Genomic DNA, 12154 nt, shown 5'->3' with positions numbered 1-12154 from the left:
GGAGCTGAGTCCATGGCCTGTGCCGGCAGCACACAGAGCCCTGGGTGGGAGCTTATTTCCACTGCTTCAAACCCCCTCTATCACTTGCAGAGACCTTTCTGGCTAAATTAGCTGATGTGACCAGGAAGGCTGATTTATGCGTAGCCCGAGCAGCTTCCTGTAGGGTGACTCAGAGGCCGGGCTCCCTGCCCACGTCAGCAGATTAGGGGCAGGGGGTGCGGGGAACAGCCAACCTGAGTCCTTTCTGGAGCTGGCACAACCCCAGACCACGTGGCTATTAAGTTGGGGGCTGGAGGCCAAACATTTCTTTAAATTAGAAGCGGGCCAAACAGGGCAGGTCAAGTGCTGCACATGAGAGAGAACAAAGCAAAGCTCCCCGGTGGCCCCCACGCAGGCGCTCATCAGTCAGAGAGTGGCCTCAGAGGACCGTTCCCAGGTGCACACGCTGGGCTCGGGGCCGTGGGCACACCTGGTGTGATGGCCGGTGGGGCTGTTATTCAGAGTTTGCTCTGATGTGAACCGTGGTGCCGACGTCGAGCCCCCGGCTCCCATCTGTAAAATGGGATAACCACCGTGCTTCCAGGAACACGTGTAACCAGGAAGCAGGACAGCCTGGTGAGCAGCGCTGCACCACTGGGGACACTGGCCAGGGTTCTGCAAGAGTCAGACTCCGGCTGTTCTGGAGAATGTGACTGCTTCTTCCAGAGGAGTGATAGTCACAATGAAAACAACAAGGGCCGACACTGGTTGAGCACTTATGTGTGGGGCACTCGCCCTGACCTCATGCAATACTCACGGCCCGTTTTACTGATGGGGAAACAGGTGTCTGGTCTCCAAGGCTGATCCTAGCACTGCCCAAGCGTCAGGTGCTGTCCTAAGCTACCTCACCTTGTCCTCACCGTGACCCTATGAAGCAGCCACTGTTACTATCCCCATTTTGCAGAAGAGGAAACTGAGGCACAGAGAGGTTGAGTAACGTTCCAGAGCTGGTAAATGGCAGAGCAGGATTTGAACCCAGGCTGCCCAAGTCTGGGGTCTGCAGCATTATGCTGTTCCGCCCCTCCCCAAGGCTCTTGCAGCTCCACTGGGAGGCCCCTTCTGGGACCAGTGCATCAGAGGCTCTGGGGAATCCTCCTACGCACTCTCCTCCTTCTCGGGATCTTTCCCATTGGAGATCTCATTTGGTCACAAAAAATTAGGGAACCAAGGCCTGGGGAGGTCAGACAAAAGGCTGAAAGCTGCACCCACAGGGCAGACGAGAGGCAGAGCTACAGACAAAGCTGTCATCATTCTTTCCACTTACAGATGAGAAAACCGAGGCCCCTTCATTTTTCACATAACGCCTGACTTCTTGCAGCACACCGGTATTCGATGGAATTCCGTCTAAGAAACTCTGCTCTCTGCCATGCTACGTGCTTTCCCTTCTCTTTCCTTCATGGCCAAAGTTGAACACCTTCTCCAGGAAGCCTTCCTTGACCTTCACAGCCCACCCGCCTCACCTCTCCTCTGAGCTCCGAGGCCTTGCTGCTCTGAGTCTGGATTATCTGCTCAGACGTCTGAGCTGCTCCCTGTGGGCTGGGACTCAGTGCCCATGTCTCAGGGTTTTACTGGGCAATTATCCATCCTCCTCTGTGCTAGGTTCCAGGCTGGGCAACAGACGTAGAGAGGAGCGGGGCAGGACTCCTGCCTCAGTGTGCTCATGCTCCCCAGAAGGACACAGGGGACACAACGAGCCAGCTGGTAATGGCCCTGCACAGTGCCGGAGTGCAGCCACACACTGCTCCACGTCCCAGGGTCTGAGAGCCCGTCAGGTGGGCGGGGAGGGCAGACGTCTTAACCCGGGGTCCATGGCCTGGCTTTGAGGGGCTCTGTGAACCTGCCGACGGTGTGAGCTCCATCTGTTGCATGCACTTGGCTGTTTTTCTGCGGAGAGGGGCCATGGCTTCCATCAGGCCCTCAACAGAGTCCGGGGCCCAGAGACACTTGAATTCCTAACTCAGGAGACTCTCCTGGTCCCACACAAAAGGCAAAGACCACGGACCCACCCTGCTTCCCAGCAGGCCATGTGTGCCGACCTAACGGCAACAGGGAGCCTGGGCCATCCTGCCACAGACTGGTGGTCGCACAAGGCTGGCCCAGAAGCCCCCAGGTGGAGCCCGCTGCCTTCTCAGGGCCCCATGTGGGCCTTCTCAAGCCCTGACCTAGACTTGCACAGAAAAGATGCTTCCCCTCTTTCCACCCTCCCTGACAAAACAAAACTAAACACCGAGAAAGAAAGGTGTTTCTAAACCGCCCGGGCTCAGCACGCGGGCCCGAGTCAGAGATGGCAGCCAATCTGCGATGGAGGACCAGTCTTAGCTTTTCCTCCTGACCCAAGAGAGGAGGGCCCCAGACACAGCGGGTGCGGGCACAGCAATCACTGGGTGGACCGCTTGGCCCCAGCTGGGCGGCTGGGTCCACAAGCAGCCTGGGCAGGAAATGGGTCCAGGGTTGGTGCCCACCAGTGCCCAGGCACAGGGGCTGGAGTTAGGGGACAGTGTAGGAGAGACGCCCAATCTCAGAGTTCTAAACTGTCATATGGGGATAATAATTCAGATACATGGGGAAGGGACTGCTACTCGCTCTCCTTAGAATAATAATGGCTGCCACTTACTGAGTGCCTACTGTATGCTCAGGCCTCCACTAGGCACTGTGAGGTAGGCACTGGACCCATTTTCCAGAGGAAGAAACTGAGGCTCGGTGCAGCCTCTTTGCACAAAGCAGGAGGATTGGGGAACGCCAGGCGGAGCCTCACATCCACGTCTTTTGGGTTCATGTCGGGAACTCTTCTCCCTCATGTGAGGGGAAGGCAGCTGTGAGGATGGAGACCTAAACTCTGAGCTCTGGTGCCCAAGCTGGGCTGGTTTTTCTTCTCTCGGCCTCGTGGCAGATGGCCTGGCTTTTGTTGCTCCAGAGGAGCCCCAGGAAGCTGAGATCCTCTCTTTCCAGAGGTCCCAGGCCTGCTCATTTTGGCAGTTGCAAGAAAGCCCAACACTCATCTCCAGGGCAAGACACACATGGGCATCTGCCACCATTCCCGTGACAGCCCATCTTCCTGCCTGCGCTGTCTGCCCAGCCGATCCGCGGCCCACGGCCGCCCCAGAACCCCGACCAGAGCCAGGATTTGGGACAGTAGAACATGACGCAGCCCAGTGGCACAGGTTGGGGAGCTGGAATTGGCTGTGCGGCAACAATGCGGTGGTCTCAGGCTCAGATGAGGGGGGTCCTGGGGTCTGGGGAAGGGAGGGCGAGGCTGGGGGGCTGGACCCCAAAGTCCAACCACTGTGGACTGGGTGGAGCCCTGCCTGAGCCTGACTGCAGGCAAGCAAGGTGTGGGTCCTCTTCGGGCCCCACCTGCCTCCCTCCCGGCCCCGCCTTACAGTCTGGGCACCTCCCAGATTTCCAGGACGGTGAGCGACGCCTGTGCCAGTGGTGAGCTGCTATTTCGTGTTGATTCTGGCACCTGGTTTTAGAACATAGCCTTGACCCAGCTCTGTTCCCGCTGTGCTCTCTGCAGGTGTTTTGCATCACACCTCAACCCAGGATGGTGAGAAAACAGACTCCTCTTCCCTGACACATCCCAAGGGGCTGACCCTCAGCCAGAACACACTAGAATGGCTACACTGGCATTTCAGCTGTGTGCTAGGCATGCTTGTGGTTAAATATGAAATTGCCCCTGTGGCCTCCTGACACAGCAGCTGTCAGGGCCACAGCCTGGCTTCGAGTCTCCCACACCTACCTTCGACAGGTGAGGTTTTGAGGCGCCGGCAGATGGCTTCGGTGTCCCCATACGTCTCCTTGATCTTGACCACGGCCTCGGTGCCCCGCAACTCCATGAGGGAGCGCAGCTCCTCCATTGTGCACCCAAACTCGCCCCCATGGCTCGACTCATTTCTTTGGTTTTTGGAGTAAAAGTCGCTGTTGGTCATGTCACCCATGTTTGCCGCAGTCCCTGCTTGGGGTGGGACTGAGGGTCAGCGCCGGACCAGAGGCTGCAGGGCGATGGCTCCGTGTGGCTGTCCACAGCACAACCTCACTGGACGGCTGTGGCTCCTGGCTGCCGACTCCGGGTCCCAGGGGGCGGGGGTGCCTGAGGCGGGCTGGCGACAGCGGTGGCGAGCTCCAGGGGCCAGAGGGGCTCAGGGTTGTAAACCCAGGAGTCTCCATTCAGTGGGGCCCATGCTGCTCCCTGGAGCTTGCATCTACATGGTCAGGGGTGGCTGCTCCTGTGGGGGCAAGCACAGAGTGGTGACGGGGTCAGGAGCTGGAGGCCTCTTGGGAAGGTGCTCAGGAAGGCCCAGCCTGCACATGCTTGCACACACACCACCCCAAGTAACACCCACTGCACACACACACACCCTGACACGGGATTTTCATGCAACGCCCCATTACACTGGAAATACAAATGTACCAGGGCACTTCACAAAACACCACCCCCGAGGCCCAGCCTAACACACCCTCACAACACACTCAGCTCTCTAACTACATAACACGCTCACTTCACAACACGCACCCTGGGGTACACACACTCTCAGACACACACAGCTCAGGGTGCCCTGCAACACTCAACTCACCTACTTTTAGGGCCCACCCCACTGCCATACACACATGACAATACACGGCCCCCCATGCACACTGTCACACACAGTCACACCTCTAGGCACACATCTTAACATGCCCACCTCCTTCCCTCAGAAGTGCCTGTGCTCACAGCCCCTCTGCGCACACAGACCCTTATATCTCTCACCGTCCTCAACACGTTTACACATATCCCATGCCCACACAATCTGGGGCACACCCCACAAGTACATAGCTCTCAGGCTCCCCAGCAGAGATGCTCCCCCATCCAAGTTACCTATATCCGCAGATATACACTATTCTCCCCACTTGGGTCCCACAGGCATGGGGACGGGAGGGAGCCACCCATCTCCACCGGCAGCCCCCAACCACACTGATCAAGGCACTCAGCCTGGCCAGAGAAGCCAGCTCAGGCATATTCACCAGGACGTCCCTGAGCTCACAGCTTGGCCCCCAGTATGAGGTCGGGTCCACAGAGCCCTCACCTTGGGCTCCCCACAGTCCAGCACCATGGACAGCGGCTGCCACGTCCCTCTGACCGTCCAGGATGAGCAGAGAGTGGCGGCTTCTCTGCCCGCCAGGCCACCCTGCCGGGAGTGCGGCATCAGCGGGGCTGCCAGGAGAGAATCTGATCCGCCCCGACACCCAACACCGGTGGCCAAGTCCCGGCAAGCGTTGGGTGACAAAGGGCCCCTGCTGAGCTCGGCTGGACCTGGCACGAGGACTGGCCCCGCCCAGCAGCCGTGGACAGCTGGCCATCCCAAGTGCAGGACAGTGAGGAGAAAGGGGTTGGGGGAGCAAGACGGGACTGAGCTGTCTCTCCAGTCCCCCCTTCTCCCTCTCCTCTGCCCCCTCTCCCTCCTTTACAACTCTTTCCTCTTGCAGAGAAGTTTAGAGCAGGCGGCATTTTAAAGTTAATCTCATTTTCCCAGTGAGGAAGCTGAAGCTCAGAGAGAGAAAGGAACTTGTCCAAAGCCACACAGAGCAAGAGTGGAGGGAGCCCAGAGGTCGGCTGGTCTCCTGACTCTCAGCCCGGGGCTCCTTCCTCTTGCCCTAGGGGGCGCTCCCTCCATTCTCTCCGAAGAGTCGAGGCTGGAGAGTGGACTGTGCCTGACAGAGGCGAAGGACGCAGGGTCTGGAATCAGAGCAGCCCGGGTGCAAATCTGAGCTCCCCAAAATCCTGGCTGTGGGACCCTGGGCAAGTCTCTTCACTTTCCGAGGCTTGGTTTCCTCACCTGCAAGACAAGAGCCATTTTCTCCTGCCCCCCTGCTACCTCCAGCTTACTGGGAACTAATTATAAACCATGTCCAAATCTGGTGTGTTTCCTCCTCGGCTACAGGGCTTCCTAGCTGTGGGCCAGGGGGGGCTGGAGCCACAAGAGAGCCCTGTCATGCCTTCCAGGAGGGCATTTTTCCCAAGGTGGCAGGAGGAAGCCTTATTTTCACACTGGGGCTAACATGTATTTTAAGGAGTAGAACCATAAAGCAGACAGGATGCCTCGAGCAGAGACACGAGATGAAAGAAAGTGTCATTTTGGGTTCCCAGCCCATTCCTGCAGGAGCACTCATGCCCCTTGGCCACCCGAGCATGTACCATGCCTGGAGCCCATGAATTCTGACCCCAACAGAGTGCCCCTGGGAGGCTGAGGGGAGGCAGGGACCAGGGACACCTGTGTGTAGAGATGCTGTAGAAGTTAGCAGTAGGGGCTCCAGAAGCCACAGTCTCTGGGTTCAAATTCTGGCTCCTCCACCTCCCAGCAGAATGGGAGATAAATTAACTTTAGTTTCATTATCTTAAAAAAGGGAGAAGGAATAATAGTATCTATCTTACAGGTGTTATGAGGCTCAAAGGAGCTATGGAGAATACTTAGAACTGAGCTCAGCACACGGTAAGCACTCAGTGATTATTGTACATATTGCTAACCCCTACCACCACTTTATGAGATTGGCAGTCTCATTATTCCCATAGAATATATGGGCAAACTGAGGCCAAAAGAGGCGAAGTAACTTGCCCGAGGTCACACAGCGAGCAAGCAGGCGAGCTGGGATTAGAACTCGGGCAGTCTGCATCAGAGACTCACTCTTAATCAGGATGCTCTGCCACCTCCCCTGGTGAATCTCCCTCACGGGGGTTCTTACGATGCTTAAATGAAGTGCCGGATGCAAACGAAAGTGCTTGTGAACCACAAAGGACTTTCTAAACCCGAGGCGCTGTTTTCTCTCTGTCTCCCTGCTACCTGCGGCATGGCTCACGGGCACTGATAATTACATCTCTGCCAGCATGAGCTATGAGAATCGTTAGTGGTAATTATATTTGTGATGACAATAGAAGGCATGAGGTAATGGGCTTCTGGTGACTTTTAATGATTATTGTGTTAAGAGGAACAACGATCTTCAACCATCTATCCATGCATCTACCCATCCATCTATTTGTCTGTCCATGTGTCCATCCATCCACCCACCCATCCATCCATCCATCCTTCCATTCATCCGTCCAACCAATAATTGTGTTTCGGGAACCTACTCCACGTCAGGCACTGGATAATCCAGACATGGTCCCTGCCCTCCAGAAGCTGACACAGGGGAAGAGGGCCAATTAAATGAGTGAATTCTATAACATGACGGGTTTGGCATGAGGGGAGTCCCAGGTGCTGTGGACATTTAGAGCAGGAAGATCTGACCCGGCACAGGGTATCAGGAAAGATGTTTCCTCTCAATATGAGTAGGAAATATTTTTTCCTCAGCACGTTACGCAGGACTTAAACTAAAAGATGGACATGGAAGAAACCAAAATATACAACTGTCTGTTAGTAAGGAGCGACACGGTTAAAGGTATGGGAAGGGACCCGTGTGAGCATGTGCGGAGGGATGAAATTCTGGGATAACAAAATCGGTTAAAAATCAGAGCTCCATCCTTGTAGGTATTGATCTTAAACTTCCTTCTCTGAGATTTCCCACTGCAGCTGCCTTTTCTGACGTCCCCTGCCCCATCGCCTCCTGCTCCTGCAACTCATGGGCGGGTGCATGAGAGCACCCGTGTTCCGGGCATCTTGGTTTCCTTCTAAGTTGCAGAATTAATTTGGTACTTGATCTGACTGCGGGATTTGCTCAGTTTGAGAGTGTGAAGTCCACCGGCACAAAAGCACTTGTATGATGCCACAAGAATGACCTTCTGATGGAGCTGAAGACCTGGTAGTCTGTATAGAATCCGTCAGCTGCTCAAACCCTCCAGTCCTGCCTGACACCTGGGACAGAGCACTCTCCATCCCCGGGCCCTCATGACCCTGTCCTGCTCAGGGTAGTGTCCTTTCCTTGGGAGCCTTCCCTGGCCACCCATGGAATGCTCCTGACTCCCAGATGCCTCCTGGATCACAGCACACTTTACACTTTATTACTTGGGCCTGCTTAGCTGTCTCCCTTCCCCAGGAGCCTGAGAGCTCCGCGTGGGTAGCAGCCATAGTTATTTTGTACCTGGTATGGTGTCTGGCATCCAGAAGGTGCTCAATAAATGCTTGGTGAATGAATGCATATCGGATCAGTCCTTGGGTCATCCATCCATGGGAGGCCCTTGGACCTCAGTTTCCTCATCTGTAAAATGGGCTAGTGATTCCTACTCTGCCTGCCTTACAGATTTGCTGGGGATCAGAAAAGATATCAGAATCAACAGTATTATTTTTTTTCTTTAAGACGTGTCCCCTGCCCTCCACTTGTCAGTTTTAGTTTCCCTTCACTGTCATGAGGCACAGGCGTGAGGCTGAGGGCAGGCAGCTCCTCAGCCACAGCCCACCAGACTCTGATATCTTTGCTGCCTTGTCCAAACACCACGTGGGCCAACGCTCTACGCCTGATGGGTTCAATGAGCTGTGTGACCTTGGAGAAGTCACCTAACCTTGATGGGCCTCACTGCAAAGCGCAGTCCACACGTCTGTCTTACATGCTGCCATGAGGACCCACTGAGGCCCCCGTGTGTGTGCTCTTGGAGTGGCCTCCTGGCCCGGAGCAGACGCTCCACTTCTGCGCCTCCCCGCTCCCCGCCTCCCCATTATGAGCAAGTGCACCTCCCTTGCTGGTGCAACGAGCTTCATCTGCAGCCAGCTCTCAACCCCACACAGTCAGCCCTGCCCCACGTAACGGGCACACTGGCTGCCGAGGACGGAATGTGTCTCCGCCAGATTCCCATGTAGAAGCCCCCATCCCCGACGTGATGGTCTCTGGGGTCTCTGGGGGCCAGTTAGGTCATGAGGGTGGAGTGCCCACGAATGGGATTAGGGTTCTCATAAAAAAGATGCCCGAGATGATCTTTCTCGGCCGTGTGAGGACCCCGCGAGAAGATGGTCACCTGTGAGCCAGGAAGCGGCTCTCACTAGGAATGCAACCTGCCAGCACCTTGATCTTGGACTTCCAGCCTCCAGAACTGTGAGAAATAAATATGTGTTGTTTAAGGCACCCAGTCTACGGTATTCTATTATAGCAGCCTGAGCTGACTAAGACATGGGCCTAGACAGGGCACGTAGCCAGTGCTGGGCCCAGAGAGGGTGAGCAATGCTCTAGGGGTCACACAGCCAACTGAGGCCAGAGCACACCGAAAAGCGCCTCGCCGTTTTCCAAGCTCCAGCTGTGTAACCTTGACCAAGCCCCTTTCCTCCCTGGGCCTCAGTTTCCCCACGTGGAAAGAGAAGGGATCGGACTAGTGTTCTCTGGAGTCCCTTCAGGCTCTGAAGCACCAGGCCTTTCAGAATCCAGAGGAACATTCTGACAACATTGAATTTATGAATTTTGGTTTCATCTTATTAGCATTTAAATGACTCTGTATTGTTACATTTCAATGACTCAAGACCAGGTTAGGGGCGCCTTAATAAAAAGCCTCCGCCAGGAGGGACCCCGGCAGAGGACAAGCAATGTTTTTTGCTGGAGTTAATTTTACATAGAAGGAATCTATCTTTCGAAGGAAGGATTAAAAAAAGCCAAAACCCCAAACTAACCGCTTTTTAAATCCTAACTGAAGGATGGTAGCTGGGCCAATCGCAAATGAATTATGCGCTAAAAATAACTTTCAGATGCCGAATCCTTCTGTTTTAGGATGTGCTGAATTTAAACGCCACCTTAATAAGTATTTTTAAAGTCACCTTTTCCTTTGAATCATCCCTGGCAGCAGTGACAGATGCGGGGACACAGGCCACGTCTGGAGACCCCGGGTGATGAGGCCTGGCTCTGCCATTTGATGGTTGTGTGGCTGGGACGTTGCTCCTAAGCCCTCCCTGTGCCTCAGTGTCCTGCCCCTCAAACAGAGCCAGCCGCGGAGCTGGCCTCCTGGGGTTTGTGAGGACTCACTGAGGCAGAGCTCAGCCCAGTTCCTGGCACAGAGGAGGAACTTGCTGAATGGGCACTGTTCCTATGAGGACAACTTAACTCACTCCCCGGCCTCTCCTCTGCTCAGCTGGACTCTCCTCTCCTCTGCCGCCATGCTTAATGCAGAACGCAGGCCGAATGCGCCAAATCCACAAGGCCTGGCCCTGCTCGGAAGGCAAGGGAGGCTCCTGGCTTGTTGGCACCGCATGCAAGGCTGGCCTCCCCTCTGCTCTGGTCCTGACTGACCAGTTCCCATGGGTAGGACATTTCCTTTCCTCTCCTGGATGCAAACTCTGGCCTTTCTGTAGGGCCCCTGCCCCAGCGATGGGGACCCTCCTGCTTGGCACCAACCCAGAGAAACGGGGGAGCTCAGCTGGCAGCCAGGGGCAGAGGACAACTGCTCCTCCCTCAGCCTCACCCGGGGAGGTGTAGCCACTGCCTTAGATGCCTCGTCTAGGGAGGGAGTGTTCTGGGTGTGTGTGCGCATGCGTGAGAAGGAGAGAGCCTGATGGCTCTGGAGTGACTACGTGAGTGTGCAAGATCAGTGTGAACGTGTTACAGTGGACGTTAAGCACAGCCAGTCCATAGTCTGGGGGCACACCTGAGTCACAAAGAGTGTGAAAATGCCAGTGTAGGGTTGGGCCTGTAAGTGACTTTTTGTGTGAATGTCAGAGGGTCCCTGTGGCATGGCAGCAGATGGGAGCTTACTGTGGATGACCCTGAAGGACAATGTTTGCTGTGCAGATCGACTAGAGTATGTGAGCATGAGTACGTGTCTGTGAGTGCGAGTGAGCCACAGATGTCTGTGTCCACACGTGTCTCTGAGTGTGCAAGCCCCACGGTGTGTGAGTGTGGGTATGCATCAAAGCTGACAATGCCAGTCTCTTTGCATTCTCACAGTTGAGGAGAGAGAATGGGGAAGCAGGAAGGGAATTGAAAATGAATACCTCAGAAGCAAATTTAGTGCTATTTTTAGAAAACTATCCTGTTAACCAGAAAAGGAAAATCTAAAAAGAAAAAAAAAATCCCGCAGAAACAGCCACACATCAGCCTTGAAGGCAAGGATGGTGGAAGCAGGGCCAGAGGGTGCACTATTAGGGCCCAGAGCTTCTCACAGAGCTTCTCACCCTCCTGCCTGGCCTGGGGGAGGGCAAGTTCAGCCCTTAGCTTCCCACCAGGGTCAACTCCCTCCGCTGCCCCCTGTTCCCCAGAGGAGTTGCCAATGTTAGATGATAGTAAAAAAAACCCTCATTTCTGGTCCTACAGCCACCTCACATACCCACTCATCCACCCACCCATCCATCCATCCATCCATCCATCCATCCATTCATCCGTCCATCCACCCATCTACCCGTCCACTCATCTATCCATCCCATCTACCCATCCACCCATCCATCCACCCATCTACCCATCCACCCATCCGTCCACCCATCTACCCATCCCTCCATCTGTCCATGCATCTATCCATCCATACATCCATCAGCTGTCCATCTATCCATCCATCTACTCATCCGTCTGTCCATCCATCCATGAGCTGTCCATCCATCTGTCCATCTCTCCATCCTTGCATCCATTCACCCATCGAATAAACCTAAGGAGGTGCATCTCAGGCCCTGCCCCCGAGCATTGGGATTTTGAAGAGAGCAAAGGAGGTGCTCAGATCCTCCTTCCCACTGTTTAAAGTCTGCTCACTCTGCCACAAAGAGCATCCAATAGCCCCATGGTCAGGCTCTGCAGGCTGAGTTGGGTGATTCCTGCACAACTTTTGCTTCAGATTTTGGTAGGATGTAACCAATGACACTGGAAACCAGATTCGCTGGGTCCTGATCTTGGCTTGACCACTACTATTAACAGAGACTGCTTAGCAAATGCTTCCATGGGCTGTGTGGTTTCACTGTCTCTGCCTTACAGGAGAGGAAGCTGGGGCTCAGAGAGGTTACAGATGGCCAAGGAAATACAGACCGGACTTGGCATAGTTTAAATACGCCTGCTGCCTCTCCTCTGCGTCCCACTGCCTTCCGCCGGTTTGCAGTACGGCCTTGCACCAGGGCCTTCTCCCCTGTGCTTCTGTTTCCTCCTCTGTAAAGTGGTGGGGGGGGGGGGGGGGGCGTTGGACAGATACTCAGTCTCAAAGGGCATTTCAGAGCCATCCTCAAGGAGGCTCCCATCACCTGATACTTGCTTCTTG

The 12154-nt window shown here is 55.0% G+C and overlaps 1 protein-coding gene across 12 annotated transcripts in view; it reads right to left on the bottom strand.

Moving 5' to 3' along the window:
- Positions 1-12154, bottom strand: part of ATP2B2 (ATPase plasma membrane Ca2+ transporting 2) — a 355046-nt gene that overhangs the window by 113534 nt on the left and 229358 nt on the right. For all 12 annotated transcript variants that reach the window (XM_046675025.1, XM_046675014.1, XM_046675097.1 and 9 more), the window contains one exon: positions 3779-4265. In XM_046675025.1, coding sequence (XP_046530981.1) covers positions 3779-3977 — 199 coding nt within the window. In that variant the 5' untranslated portion in view covers positions 3978-4265. The remainder of the gene's footprint in view (positions 1-3778; positions 4266-12154) is intronic.

The sequence above is a fragment of the Equus quagga genome, chromosome 1 (genome assembly GCF_021613505.1).
Source record: "Equus quagga isolate Etosha38 chromosome 1, UCLA_HA_Equagga_1.0, whole genome shotgun sequence".
Lineage (NCBI taxonomy): Eukaryota > Metazoa > Chordata > Mammalia > Perissodactyla > Equidae > Equus > Equus quagga.
Note: the sequence above shows the minus strand (reverse complement) of the source record. Positions and strands in the feature narration are given on the sequence as shown.